Source organism: Penaeus chinensis, chromosome 16 (genome assembly GCF_019202785.1).
Source record: "Penaeus chinensis breed Huanghai No. 1 chromosome 16, ASM1920278v2, whole genome shotgun sequence".
NCBI classification, from domain to species: Eukaryota; Metazoa; Arthropoda; class Malacostraca; order Decapoda; family Penaeidae; genus Penaeus; species Penaeus chinensis.
In genome coordinates this window covers 34,222,650-34,237,649 of record NC_061834.1, presented here as the reverse complement: position 1 = coordinate 34,237,649, position 15,000 = coordinate 34,222,650, and the positions used below count along the sequence as shown (strand labels likewise).

Genomic DNA, 15,000 nt, shown 5'->3' with positions numbered 1-15,000 from the left:
AATAACACTTGCAACTGATACGTGTGTTCATGGCACTCTGTGCATATATTAAGATTACTAAAAATCCGTTCATTTATGACCAAGGGAAAGTCAGCGTCAGCGAAATAAAGAGAAAACAGAAACACATAGATAGATAGATAGATAGGGATATATATATCTTATCTTTCTGTGCCATCACCGATGCGGTTTTTAACGAGCTACTTGGTGCCATGTTTCATGTTGTCGGGCTCTTTCTCAGAGGCATCGGTGTTTGTTTGAAATTGTTAAGGAATGTTTTTCTCGGTCTACCACGAGATTGCTTGCCCTCCATTTTACCACCTAAGCAAAGGTTTTCTAACGTGTCTTTACAGATTGCATGTCCGAAGAATTTGAGTTGTCGCGCTCGGATCAGTTCTAGGAGCTCGCGTCCCTGTCCGATTTTTCTGAGGATCTCATTGGACACCCGGCCAGTGTAAAAGGTGCGTAACATTCTGCAGCCTCTATATTGCATTTTGTTTTCTTACTACTGATATGGAAGCCAAGGCATTCACAGGTTTCAACAACAGCATTAAAAAGCTTTTGGAGGTCATTTACAATTGTGGCGTGTCCCCAGAGAGCGACGGCGTAGGAGGTGTCCGCCTGAGCGTCCTTCTAATGGCGAGGCTGCGCGAGGTGGCGACGGAGGAGGAGCTGGTCGCCCTCAGGGGGAAGATGAGCGCTCATCTGCCGCTCTCCGTTGGGGTAGGGCATTTGTGTGACTGGGTGCAGGTAGCCCAGAATGTGTTGATATGTGTGCTTGTATATGTATATATAAATATATATAGATAGATAAATAGATAGATAGATAGATAGATAGATATAAAAACACACACACACATATGTGTGTGTGTGTGTGTGTGTGTGTGTGTGTGTGTGTGTGTACTTATATATGTGTATATATACACGAATGTGTGTGTTTAGATGTAATGTGTTTTTGTGAGTAGAAGAGCTGGTAGGTCTGCACTCCGCAGCCCTGTCCCTCATCCAGTCTTCATGAGCCAAAATCGTCGGCAGGTCCACGGGTTCCTCGACGTAATCCTCAAGTGCCAAGTGCTTCCCTTCGGCGACAGCAGAGTCTACGCCCCGGCGGGGAAGGAGGCGCCGACGCTGGCAGTGGTGGCCCCTTCGTGCTCGCAGGTTCGTCTTGCCTCGTAGGGCCTCGCGCGCTGGTTATTACATGTGTGGATTTCCACTCTCTCTCTTAATATATATATATATATATATATATATATATATATATATATATATACACACACACACACACATATATATACACACACACATATATATATACACACACATATGTATGTGTGTGTGTGTATGGCCGCCTGAGAACGCCTATGGTTGCCAGTGGGTGTGGGGTGACTGATACTACTGCGTAGCACTCGCTCAAGGTTTATTAGGTAGCTGTCATACCTGTTAAATAATACATCGATTGTACAAATGCACACAATATACAAAGCCACTAAATAACAACACATATTGGATTATATAATAAAGACCTTTCTACAAATATTGGATACATACACATTGTCGGAACAGTCAGAATATCAGCTTAACGGTCTGATTCCAGAATGCTATGGGCGTCTCGACGGCACGGAAGTTCTTCTCGAACTGCCCTCGCACTATAAATATACACAGGCTACAACGCCAAGTAACATTCTACTTCAAATGCTATACATTAGTTAGGTCGTAATCTCGTTATCTCAAAGCATCGATCATATGGACAGCCGTCACCACTTCCCATGGCACGAGCCCTCACACAAACACGTTTCTTGACAAGTCAGCTCTTATGGCTGATACAGACCATGTGTTGACCGGGTTGTACTTACCGAGGCCTTCCCAGTAGTTGTGACACAGAAGATGAATACATACAGGCCTCTTCCTTGTGTTACAGAATACGTGATATACGAAATATATGATATAACAGCTGCTGATATGAAGTATGTAATATAGCAGCGGCTACAATATATGTGTAAATATGTGTGTATATGTATATATATACATATATACACAAACACACACACATACATACACATACACATGCACACACATCTCTCTCTCTCTACAATATATGTGTATATGTATATATGTATATACATATATACACAAACACACACACACATAGATACACATACACACACGTCTCTCTCTCTCTCTCTCTCTCTCTCTCTCTCTCTCTCTCTCTCTCTCTTTCTCTTTCTCTCTCTCTTTCTCTTTCTCTCTCTCTTTCTCTTTCTCACTCTCTCTCTCTCTCTCTCTATATATATATATATATATATATTTATATATATATATGTATATATATATATATATACATATACACAGACACTGGATGTATGTGTGTGTTACCTTTAATAAATGCTCTATTTCCTCGAGCAAAGCATGATTAAAGGTGCACGACAGCACTGCAAGCATCTTAAACAAAGTCACTCATTCGGCAGAGGTACATCCAGAGCATGACGATATTTTGGGACGCGGACAAAGAGGACGACGGAGAAGTGGTCCGTCTGCTGAAGACGCTGCCTGGCTGGGACTGGTCGGCTCCCGCTTATTACAGAGTAACTCCCCTCCCCGTGTTCACGAAGGTTGGTCCTTTTCTTGAAAAATTCGTTCAAGTCACTCCTTGTCTTTGTTGTATTTAAATTAGAACGTTTGTGCAATATGTCTTTGGGATAATACGGATGTGAAAGTAATTTATCTTGTTTCGACAGTTACAAGCATTCTTTAAAAACGGGAGGCTTGGCAATGGTGAGATGTGGTGCCATGTGATGCTTGAAGGACCTCTTTTCACCATCGAAGATTCGGATATTCAACAGCCTACGTAAGTATCTCATCTGCTCGCTGATTGGCACTGCAGAAGTATATCAATCAGAATCAAAGAACGTATAATACCCTGCTGAAATACGACGCTTGATTAATGTGCGTTTGGATCCAAACCTCCGAGCAGAATTCCAGAAGGATTTGTCCTGGACAGCCTGCGGGCCGACGATGTCTCCGCGGTGCTCTCCCCGTGGCACTACAGATGGACCGAGTCCCAAGGCGGCCTCGAGTACCTGTTGGCCAAGCTGCCGTCCGTCGCTATCCGCCGTCGACAGGCACAGGAGCCTAAGGCCGAAGCTCCAACTCTAGGCCATATCGTGTCGTGGTGCTTCTTGCACAATCTTTGCTTCTTGGCCAACACTTTCACCATCCCTGAGCACCGTCGTCAGGGCTTCGGCACGGCGGTGGCACTCGCTATGGCTCAGAAGCTCCGTCAGAAGGACATCCCGGTGCGATCGGTGGTCGAGCGCTCCAACGCCGCCTCGATCCGCTACCACGAAAACCTCGGCTTCAGAAGGCAGTGCGATATGGTGCTCTTCATCATGCTCCCGCTGGAAAAAACTCTCGAGGATTTTATATCCAAAGAAAGCGACTAATCCATAAGATATATTCTCCATAAGACGTATTACTCAGGCGTAAACCAAATGTACAGATCGTGGCGAGAATTTCAACCCATGTGGGTAATCAATGATAATGATAACTGTGATAACAACTGTAACAACAAGTCAACATCAACAATAATAATGATAACATAATGATAATGATAATAATAATATTAATAATGATAATAATAAAAATAATGATCATAATGATGATGATAATGATGAAGATGATGATAATAATGATAGCAACGACAATGATAATAATAATGATAGCAACGATAATGATAATAATAATGATAGCGACGATAATGATAATAACAATGATAACGACGATAATGATAATAATAATGATAAAGACGATAAGAATAAGAATAATAAAAATAAAACAAATAATAATAAGTACAATAGTAATAATGACACTAATGATAACCATAAGTATAGTAGTAACAATAACACTAATGATAATGATAATATAATATAGTAATAATAATGATTATAACAATGATTATAGTAATAATCATAATAATAATAATAATGAAAGTAATAATGGTGATAATAACAATGTTAATAAAAATAGTAAAAGTCATAATTATGATATAATCATGATGACAACAATCATAATAATATCATTAATAATGAAAATAATAATAATGATATATTGTGACTATATTTGGACATATACAGTATATATGTATATATATATATATATATATATATATATATATATACATGTATTTGTATATATATTTATATAAACATATATGAATAACAAAACAAAAGATAGTGTTAATACTATAGTCGAAAAAAATGCATAAGCTAGATTTATTAGAACTGAGACAACAGTTTCGAAATCCTTCAGGATTCCATCTTCAGGTCATGTTCATATATCATCATCATCATCATCATCAGCCTGGGTCAATCCACTGCAGGACGTAGGCCTCTCCCTTTCTCTTACATCTTTGTCTGTCTTTCTTTTTTTGCGTCCAGTCTTGGCCCCCAAATTTTGTTATTTCATCGCGCCATCTTGTCATAGGTCTAGCCCTTGGCCTCTTTATGTTATCTATAACCCAGTCTGTTACTTTCTTTGTCCATCTTTTGTACTGCCTCCGACATATATAACCTGCCCATTGCCATTTTTTATTTTTGATACTTCTGAGTATGTCTTCCACTTTTGTCTGTTCCCTGATCTACGTCGCCCTCATCCGATCTCTTAGACTAATTCCTAGCATTAACCTGTCCATCCCTCTCTGGGTACTTATTAGTTTCCTCTCCAATAATTTGGTTGTAGTCCACGTTTCTGATCTACAGGTCATAACTGGGAGGATGCACTGGCTGAAAGACTTTTCTTTTTAAACATAATGGCAAGGAGCCTCTTAGTATGCTACTGTGTCTGCCGAAGGAGCTCCAGCCTAGACTGATGCGTCGCTTAATTTCCTCTTCACTAGATGTGTTTGTCTGTATGAGTTGCCCTAGGTATATATACTTGTCTACCTCCTCTAGCGCTTCGCTTTGAACATGTATCTGTTCGAATTGAACTCTACTGTTGAACATGATCTTAGTCTTTTTCTTGTTCATCCTAAGTCTGACTTTCAGGCTTTCTCTATTCAGATAATTTATTAGTTGCTGCATTTTATTTGCAGATTCACTGAAGGAGAACAATATAATCTGCAAATCTTAGATTATTAAGGTATTCGTCCCTATTTTTTATACCCTTTCCGGGCCATTCTAGCTTCTTGAATATTTCCTCAAGGCAAGCTCTAAACAGTTTTGGTGAGATGGTATCGCCCTAACACCTTTCTTAATTGGGATTTTATCGGTTTCTGTGTGGAGCTTGATGGTTGCTGTCCCATCTTCGTATATATCTTCTAATATTTTACAAAATACCTCCTCTACTCCCTGTCTTCGAATAGCTTCTAGTACTGCTGGTATTTGTCCAGCCTTTTCGTAATCAATGAATGCCATACACAGGGGTTTCCTTTTTTTTTTTTTTTTCTTATTTGGGTAAACGTGTGTATGTGGTCTGTTGTTGAGAATCCACTGCAGAAGCCTGCCTGTTCTCTAGGCTGGTTACAATCGAGACTGTCAGAGATGCGAGTTGTGATGATTTTAGTGAACAGTTTGTAAGTAACTGATAGGAGACTTGTGGGTCTGTTGTTTTTTAGATCCTTCCTGTCCCTTTTTTATGAATCAAAATAGTTGTTGCATTTTCCAGGCTTTCGGAATTTTTCCATTGAGAAGGCATTTGTTAAAAGATTAGCTAGTTTCACTGTTGCAGTTTCTCCTGCGTCTATTATAAGGTCTATACTAATATCGTTTCGAAATCCCCCTGGATTCCGTGTTCAAGTCACGTATCTATCTATATATATATATATAAACACATAAACGCGCGCGCGGATGAGATGCTTTTAGCGCGTGATTTGTCGTACAGATCCCTGAATATATATATATATATTTTTCTAACTTGTTTTAAAAGATGATCACTTTAAGATTTTGTTGAAACGGGTAATATGTTATTGGCGCTTACTCTGTTCATCATCCTTATGAATGAAAATTAAACTTTGTGTAGAATGTGATGAAACGGCCACACTGTAAAGAGAAGGCAAGATACATGCCGTGTCTGTGTATCGTGAGGAAGATCTAGTATTTCTTATTTCATAGTCAGAATGAAGAAAATCTGCCACACTATTCACTTTTCTTTGTCTTTTGTTGGAGACAAATGCTGAGTTGTAACATCATGGAATACTTTAAGCTACGATTAAGTGTAGACGTTATACCCTGACAGGGTTGACACAGCTACAAATATGACTAAAACTGATAATAAAAACATTGCAAGAACTACCTTGAACATTCTCTCATTGATCCAAAATCGTACTTTTAATATCTGTTTCAATTACCCATTCAAAAAAAAAAAAAAAAAAAAGCAGTCAACAAACATTACTGACAAATTGCCATTTACTAATTCAAAAAATGGTAGCTCGGCAACTCAGACGCTTCATAAAAAACAAATGAGCATCTCACAAAGCCAGTCGTTGCCAAGGCGTCGGAGTGAATGTATTTTGCTCTGCGCTAAGTTTAAAAAAACAAAATCGGTAGACTACGGTTGGTATTACGCTATTAGTAATTCAGTAGATGTTAGTTTTCTTCATTTATTTATGTCAGAAGAACATAAAATGTATATGAGGGCAAAAGAGAGGAACGGCTTTATCTGTTGATTTGGATTTTGTTTTGAAATTAACCATACATGTATATGTAAGTATATATACATATATACATATATATGTATATATATGAATGGCAAACCAAAATATAGTGTTAATACTATGGTCGAAAAAAAAAAAAAATGCACAAGCTGGATTTATTCAAAATCCACCTGGATTCAATCTTCAGGTCACGTGTCATATATGTATATATAAACACATACACACATATATATATATATATACATATACATATATATATACATATACATATACATATACATATATATACATATACATATACATATATATACATATACATATACATATATATACACATATATATATGTATGTATGTATATATGCACACACACACACACACACACACACACACACACACACACACACACACACACACACACACACACACACACACACATATGGACATTGACGGTAACACTCTACCGTGTTATTGTTATAGTCGAAAAAGATGAGACAACAGTTTCAAAATTCTCCCGGATTTCATCATCAGGTCACGTGTCTATATATATATATATATATATATATATATATATATATATATATATATATATATTTATACACACAAACATATATACACACACGGGCGCGCGTGCGCGCAGATGAGATGCCAACTGATTTACCTTTTAGCGCGTGATTTGTTATGCAATTGTCGATCCATTTACAGCAGTCTAACAGATCCCTGATTTTTTTTTTTTTTTTTTTTTTTTTTTTGTTAAACTTGGTTTAAAAGATCACTTACAGATTTTGTTGTCACGGGTAATATGTTATTGTCGCTTACTCTGTTCACCACCCTTACGCATGAAGATTAAACTCTATAGATAATGTGCACCTTTACAATAAAAAAGTATTATGTAGAAACTTACGATTAGACTCGTAATCAATGAAAATTTAAACAGTATTTGTGACTACGTGAAATATGTCTGAAAAAGGCCGCGCTCTGATTGGCTGCAGAGTGTATCATATTGTATCAAGGTGAAGGCATTCACTTTTTTACACAAACCGAGATGTTTCAGTAGATTTCAGTAATGTGCATGTGAAGGGCAAACAGGTATCAACGTATTAGGAGTTCCGGAAATGTTACAAAAAGGCCTAATATGCATTATGTTTATGTATATATACACATGTATATATAAACATAAATATATACATATATACATGTATACATATATACTTATATATGTATATATATTTATTTGTATATATATATATTGTAAATATATTGTATACTATATGTGTTTATATGTACATATACATATATGTGTAGGTATGTATGATATATATGTGTGTGTGTGTGTGTGTGTGTGTGTGCGTGTGTGCGTGCGTGTGTGTGCATTTATAGATGAATACATGAATATATGTATATTTATATACATAAACATATTTGTATGTATGTATATATGTGGATATGCACATCTTTCTCTGATACACACACACACATACATATATACATACATATACATACATATACATACATACCTATATACATGGATGAATACATATACATATATACATACTTTCACATGTATAGAGATACAGGCAGCTGAGCTCAGATAAAAACCCTAGTGAAAGACAAAAGAGAGACCATTTTCGCGAAACAGACCAATAGAATCCAAGGTATGTCCACGCTGTTTCAGAGTTGGCTGTTTACTGCACACCTGGGGTGTGATGTACACCTTATTATCAAGTTTCTGTTGCACAAGTTTCCGTGAAACCATTTCGATAGTAATATATATATATATATTTTTTGTATCTTCAGGAGTACTCTGTATCCTCAGCTGACGTCATCACCTGCGTAGAGGAGGGCGAAGAACCTTGTATTCTCTTGACTTTGTTCCCGAGCGCTTTGCACAGAGCGCGTCCTCCCTTGGACCATGACTAGGCTTCGTGAAGTGTCGGAGAAGAGGGACCTGGTGGCTCTGAGGGACAAGATGATCCAGTATCTGCCACACTCTGCTGGTGTGAGTACTTTTATACGCTCTTTGAAAATAATTTGTTCTCTCTCTCTCTCTCTCTCTCTCTCTCTCTCTCTCTCTCTCTCTCTCTCTCTCTCTCTCTCTCTCTCTCTCTCTCTCTCTCTCTCTCTCTCTCTCTCTCTCTCGACTTCGCATAATACATTATGTCATTCTCGAAGCTTTATTTCAATTTAAAGTTTCAATGGGATTTTATCAATTTTTCAATTTAAAGATTTAAGGTGATGATTTTATCGCTACAGGTGAGGGGTTTTCTGGATGTGCTGATACTTGTGCAACAGAAACTTGATAATAAGGTGTACGTACCTGAAGGCTCAAGAGTTTCGTCGTTGATTGTGGTTACACCTTCGTGCTCACAGGCAAGTATACTTTTAATGATGATATTTGCATGGATACTCAGAGATGCTCAATCTTAAAAATAAATAAATAAATAAGTACATAAATATGATGATATTTTCATGGATACTCAGAGATGCTCAATCTTAAAAATAAATAAATAAATAAGTACATAAATAAATAGATAAATACAAAAAATCAATCAATCAATACATTCGTCATCAGGAACATATACAGAATCTGACTTTATTCTGGGACACAAAGGAAGAGGACGACGAGGAAGTGGTCCATCTACTGAAGACGCTTCCCGACTGGAACTGGTCGGCGCCCGTCTACTTTCGAGTTCATCCTGTCGCTATCTGCACGAAGGTTAGCTGTTAACTTGGAATCTCCACATTGAAACTTGTTGCATTTGCTTTATTCGATTTGTTACCTTTTCCAGGTGAAGCAAAATGTGCGAAGGAAACCTCGAATCTGAACCTGTATTATACTTTATTGGTTTAAGATCATACTAGTAATAGTAAAATCTCGTAGATACAGGAATTGAAGAAAAATGGAAGGCTTGGGAACGAGCAGATGTGGAGTCACAAAGTGTTTGACGGATCCCTATACTGTCTGGATGCCTCGAAACTTCAGCAGATCAAGTAATTTTACTATCACATAAGAACTTCACTATCTTAGATGACGATAATAATACGATTGGTATATAAAACACGAATGACTTTATCCCAGTCATTGAAGGTTTTATACTTACAGAATCCCAGAGGATTTTTACATCGACACCCTCCGTGCTGAGGACGGACCAACAGTCGCATCTTGCTGGGAATACAACTGGACGGAATCCCAAAAGGGCCTGGAGTCCATCATAACCAACCAACCTTCTGTGGCCATCCGGAAGAGAGTCCTGGAGGAAAAGGGACTGTCAGGTCCTCCCGTTGGAAGTCGGCTTGTCGCCTGGAGTTTGCTGTACAGGCACGGGTTCCTGGGTAACACCTTCACCATCCCCGAGTACCGCCGTCGAGGACTAGGCACAGCGTCGACCCTTGCCATGGCAGAAACGCTCCGGCAGCTAGATATAACAGTACGAATTATGGCCAATCACACCAACACTGCTTCAATTAGTTACCATAAATCACTTGGTTTTGAAAAGCAATGTGATATGATATCCTTCATAATGTTACCAAATGGCAAAACACTACAGGACTTCATTAAATAAGATCTGGGTTTATAGGCAAGTGCTTCCCTTTTGCTTGTGCCAGTATGTTCACGGGTTAATAAAACGGAACGCAAAATGCATTTTTTTTTATTACCAAAACATGGTTAGATAATTCAGTGTGATTAACAAATTGGAGAAAACGAAAAGTGGGAGTAATATTCAATCATTAGCAAGATCTTTGTCTGTTCCTTAGTTGGTTTAGACAAATATATATATATATATATATTTCAATGATATCGTCAAATTTATTATGTTAATGCTGAACATATTGTTAACTACAAGCATTGTTTTTTGAACTGCTTGTTACTATTACTGGATTAATATATTAACTGCTTATTACCATCATTATTCCTACTATCTTAATTGTTAACAGTACATCAGTTAGTATAATGTAACCAACGCTGCTATTGCCACTGCAGTATTGTTGATAATAGTGATACTCCCAGGGCTTTGCTATGAATCTGAATTTGAAATCCGTCAATTGCAATCCATTGAGTAACAATGCGCGCCACGCCAAGGAGCGATGCAGGCAATTCGGCCGGAAGGGTAATCTCAGTCTCAGTTTCTAATGCGTAGGAAGCGCGTATCACGTATGTAAGATTGGTTGTTAGGAATGAGATGAAGGATTATGTGTAAATGGTGGGATTTGAGAGTGTGAAGGCATTGGTTGAGTAGGGTGTTTGTGAAAATCGTTTGTCCCTGTTTCTTTGCAGTACGTGGTAGCCTGTTCCAGTCGCGTGCGGTATGTGAGATGTAGATGTAGTGTTTGTATGACATGACAGAATTTTGTTGTGTGACTTTCGTGTCCCACGTGTATGTGTTTTCGATAAATATCGGTGTTTCTTAATGTCAATGAGACATCTTGCAAATTATTACAAGCCCCGTGCTTGTGTTTATCTCTGGAGAAGATCAATATGTGAGATGTTTTATCTTTTTAATGTGTGTTGTAACGCCAATTTTACGTCTGGATTTGTGTGTAGTGAATCAGGCAGCACAAGCATTTTCATGCTCGAGCCTGTCTATTGTGCTTAGTGCGAGTCCCATACAGCTGTATAGTGATATTTTATGCATCGTATGCATTGGGTGTTTCATACCTGGTGTGTGGTCATGTAGGTGTCTCCTCTAGAACCCCAGTGTTCTGTTGTGAACGGTATTGTTTAAATTATTGGCGATTAATTTTGAAAGTCCCCCAAAAGGTAATAGCTCGTTTTCTACCACTTGGACAATACTGGAACCACAGAAAATATAATGTTTCTAAGGGATAACTAGAGGATAGAGGGGAGTGGATTCTAATACGAAGTCAACAAGAAAATAAAGCCAACACTTGGTACATGACCTGATACCTCCATATTCTACCATCCCACAAACGCCTTAGCTTTAAGTACTTATCAGATGCACAAACCAGGGATGGATTTACATAAAAGCTAATGGTTAATGGTTAAAAGCAAAATAAATGTGCTAGACATCTAAGGTCATATAGCACTATAGTTAATGTTTGTGAAGGATGGTTGGGTTAGTGATTAGTTGTTAAAGCTGGGTTAAGGAATTGGTGAGTGAATGGGTTAGGGTCGGATGAGGTAATGTAAAGGGGTTAGATCAAGTGAAGGATATATATGCATTTGAGGAAGGAAAACAGGTTGTCAAAGCAGAAAGTGTGAGATTCTGTAAGGATGTCTGATAAGTTGGGATGTCTATGTAGGGAGGACGTGGGCATGACAATAGAATATGTGGCATTGAAAGAGGAACATTCGGAAACCGCGAATGTTCCAATGAAGGATAGTTATACTTTCGTTGATTTACTGGCAAAGATTGCAGTGCGTGTTGGAGAATTTGAAGGGGAAGGTGCTAGAGGGTGCGATAAAGAATGAGGTTGGGGAGGTGGTGTTGTATCAGGAGGGGTGTCGGGAGGTAGAGGGTCTGGGGAAGAGGGTACTTGTGACATGAGGGTTTCACGTGTGTATCCAGGAGGGAGTGGAAGGGATAGAGGGGATAGTGGGAGGGTTAATATAGGTGGGGCTGGAGTCAGGGGGAATGGGTTTTGTTGGAATGGGGTAGGAGGATTGAGTGTAGGGAGAATATGAGTAGGAGGAGGATGGATATCGGCAGTCATTTTGAGTGTGGAGGGAGCGGGAGTTGTAGAATTTGAAGGTGGATGAGTATTAGTTTGGGACTCGATTATGTAGTTCTGGATATCTTCAAGAGTTTCTGTAGTGGAGTTGGTTGGGGAGTTTTGTGAGATAAAGGTTTTCTTGTGAGGGGGGGAAGAGAAGTCTGGTGTCTGAAAAATAGGGGCAAAGGAAGGTGGAGGTGATTGTGAGGTAGGGGAAGAGGGGGTGGAACGTTTATTCTGTCTGCTGCGGGTAGTGCGGGGAGGGAGAGGGGAAGGTGATGGGGCTGTAGCAGAGATTGGGGTGTCTGGGTTTAGGATAGCAAAATAATTTGACTGGGGAAGGTAGGAGGTAGAAGAGGGGAAGTTAGATGGAGGGGGGTTGGGTTTAGGAGAGGGTGTAGGAGCTTGGGAGGTAGGGGGATTGGCAGAGTGAGCGACATTACTGGAGTAGGGGGTAAGAGAAAAGCCTTGTCGACGTGCTTCCTGTCTGGCTTCACGTAGAGTGAGTCCAAGTCTGAACCTGAGAGTTGCTACCTCAGACTCAAATTTGTAGGGGGGGCAGCCTCTATAAAATACATTATGGGGGCCGCCACAGTTTGCACATGTGCGTGATTGTGCAGAGCAATTTGATCGAGTATGGCCAGGTTGGGCACATAGCGGGCATCTGGCTGTGGAACGGCAATGTTTGGCAGGATGTCCTAAATGCCAACAATTTTGGCACTGACGAGGAGGAGGTTGGTATGGTCGGACAGGTAGGGATTCCCCACCTATGTAAACATTTAAGGGAAGGTCATGTCTACGGAAAGTAATTTTGGCAATGTTGATGGATTTCTTACGATTTCCTCTGGGAGGAATGGAGTAGCATTGTACATATGTTGCATCATAGTCTGTGAGACAAGCGAGTAAGTCCTCTCCACAATCTGACCATTCTTTGTCATGGATTGGGCAATCTGTTGGGGAGATAGAGACAGTTCCAGTGCAAGTATTGAGGGTTGGATGAGGTTCTGTAGGGATGGGATTACCACATAGATCAGTTAGTTTTGTTAATGCTATAGCTTCGTTTTCAGTTGTTACTGTGACGAGACGGGAGTGGTCGCGTCGGCTACGGAAAGAGACTTTGCCTACTTGTTTTTGGAGGCATTGTTGGAAGAGGAGGGTGTTTTGAGAGTAGGGAGCTGTGGGAGGGATCACGAAAAATCGGTCCCATTTGGCTGGGCTAAATAGAGTATTTAGGATTCTTGTAGAGGTAGGGGTAGTAGAAGTGCGGGGACGTGTGGAGGAGGGAGTAGTGTTGAGGGGGGTAGTGTTACGGGGAGGTGGGCAATAAGGTTGTAAGGTAGTAATAAGGGGAGATGGGATGGTTGATGAAGAAGGTTGTGGGAGTAAAAGTGTTGAAGTTGAGCATGTTGGGAGAGTAGAAATGTCTCCTGGGGGTTGGTTGTTGATTAGGGTTGATACTGTACTAGTATGCATTGATGATGGGGGAGTTGTTGCAGTGTTCGGAGCCGTGGTCAAAGGAGAGCTGGGATTGGGGCTATTTGATAAAGGGGCAAGCCTCATTGCCCCTAAGATTGGGGTTATGTCTTCATTATTGGCCATGATAAGCCTGGAGTATGTTGGGGGAAAAAAATAGTCCACCCCTCAGGGTCCCCTTGAGGGGTAAGGGCCAGGTATGGCAGGGGAATACCGTGCCCATGGTTCCCTCAGGCCGTTCAGGACTGACATAAAGTCAGCCTTTCATCCTTTCAGCACGGCTCTCACACCTTAGGAGGTGGATAGTAGAAGGGATTGGTGAAGAAACTGAAACGAAAAGTATGAGTGGGAAAAAAGACTATGCAAAATTAGTTGAGTCGATGGCCTGAGTCCCAAGGTTGAGGAGTTCCCCATCATTGGGTCTCAGTCTTTGTCTCCTAAGCCCCCCCCCACGACAACAACGGGCAAAGGATTAGGTGGGACATAAAAGCTAAATGAACAAGGTTGGGGCTCTACCCACTAAATAAGGCCCTCTGTCGTATATGTAATTCATTGTGCATTACACTTATATAAGTATTTTGTCCCTTTATATTCTTACTTAAGATGTTTATATTTTCAAGTTTCGTAATACCTTTATTTTAAGGGACGCCAAAGCTTCTCACAGTTAGGGTCTCGTCAGGCTTAAATCCAGCTCTGGCACACAAACACACACACACACACACACTCACACTCACACTCACACTCTCTCTCTCTCTTAAGATGCATTTAGATGATAATAACAATAACACAATCACAATTTAAAGACATTTTTCAAAATACTTAATGACTTCGTAACCCTGAGGTCAGTACATGTTCATTCACCCAAATCTTGCCTCTCACTCTCAGCTCGTTTATGAACAGCAGCAAAAGCACAAATGGCCATGATACTAAGTATGATGGCAATAGTGAATATCAGATTTATGACGAACAGTAGGTATATTTTTTAGAGAGATTAAATGTATGATTTAAAGTAAATACAATATTCCACACCAGTTTCAATATCAGTACCTTACTCCACAAAAATAGATACATGAATAAATAAATTCGTCCTTTGCGGAGGGATTGGTAAGCATGTAGGGATTACATGTTGTCTTATCTTTGAAACCTTTGCAGTTTGGCAATCCACTGATTAGGATAAGCCTGGAGCTTTCAGGAAGTTGATAAAACATGCAAA

At 39.7% G+C, this 15,000-nt stretch overlaps 2 protein-coding genes across 3 annotated transcripts in view; both read left to right on the top strand.

Annotated features, from left to right (window-relative positions):
* The window catches only part of LOC125033568, an 11,786-nt gene extending 8,162 nt beyond the window's left edge, over positions 1 to 3,624 (top strand). Inside the window, exons 2-7 of the mRNA XM_047625185.1 lie at positions 351 to 458; positions 593 to 720; positions 1,033 to 1,155; positions 2,463 to 2,606; positions 2,733 to 2,842; positions 2,969 to 3,624. Coding sequence (XP_047481141.1) covers positions 634 to 720; positions 1,033 to 1,155; positions 2,463 to 2,606; positions 2,733 to 2,842; positions 2,969 to 3,437 — 933 coding nt within the window. The 5' untranslated portion in view covers positions 351 to 458; positions 593 to 633 and the 3' untranslated portion in view covers positions 3,438 to 3,624. The remainder of the gene's footprint in view (positions 1 to 350; positions 459 to 592; positions 721 to 1,032; positions 1,156 to 2,462; positions 2,607 to 2,732; positions 2,843 to 2,968) is intronic.
* A 2,833-nt stretch (positions 3,625 to 6,457) lies between these two features.
* Positions 6,458 to 10,280, top strand: LOC125033635. 2 transcript variants are annotated; one of them, XM_047625309.1, is made up of 6 exons: positions 6,458 to 6,542; positions 8,439 to 8,640; positions 8,895 to 9,011; positions 9,214 to 9,357; positions 9,523 to 9,632; positions 9,745 to 10,280. In XM_047625309.1, the coding sequence occupies exons 2-6, from the start codon at positions 8,554 to 8,556 to the stop codon at positions 10,202 to 10,204; spliced, it is 918 nt and encodes a 305-aa protein (XP_047481265.1). In that variant the 5' UTR covers positions 6,458 to 6,542; positions 8,439 to 8,553; the 3' UTR covers positions 10,205 to 10,280. The 2 variants fall into 2 exon arrangements, with proteins under 2 accessions (XP_047481265.1, XP_047481266.1); XM_047625310.1 differs by having other exon boundaries at positions 6,476 to 6,542; positions 8,458 to 8,640.
* The last annotated feature ends 4,720 nt before the right edge of the window (positions 10,281 to 15,000 follow it).

Excerpts from the sequence above, each read along its gene's own strand:
- LOC125033635 (XM_047625309.1), top strand. The coding sequence starts at position 8,554 with ATGACTAGGCTTCGTGAAGTGTCGGAGAAGAGGGACCTGGTGGCTCTG. Across the intron at positions 9,012-9,213 it reads TTACACCTTCGTGCTCACAG|GAACATATACAGAATCTGAC; the intron begins GCAAGTATACTT and ends ATTCGTCATCAG. Across the intron at positions 9,633-9,744 it reads TCGAAACTTCAGCAGATCAA|AATCCCAGAGGATTTTTACA; the intron begins GTAATTTTACTA and ends TTATACTTACAG.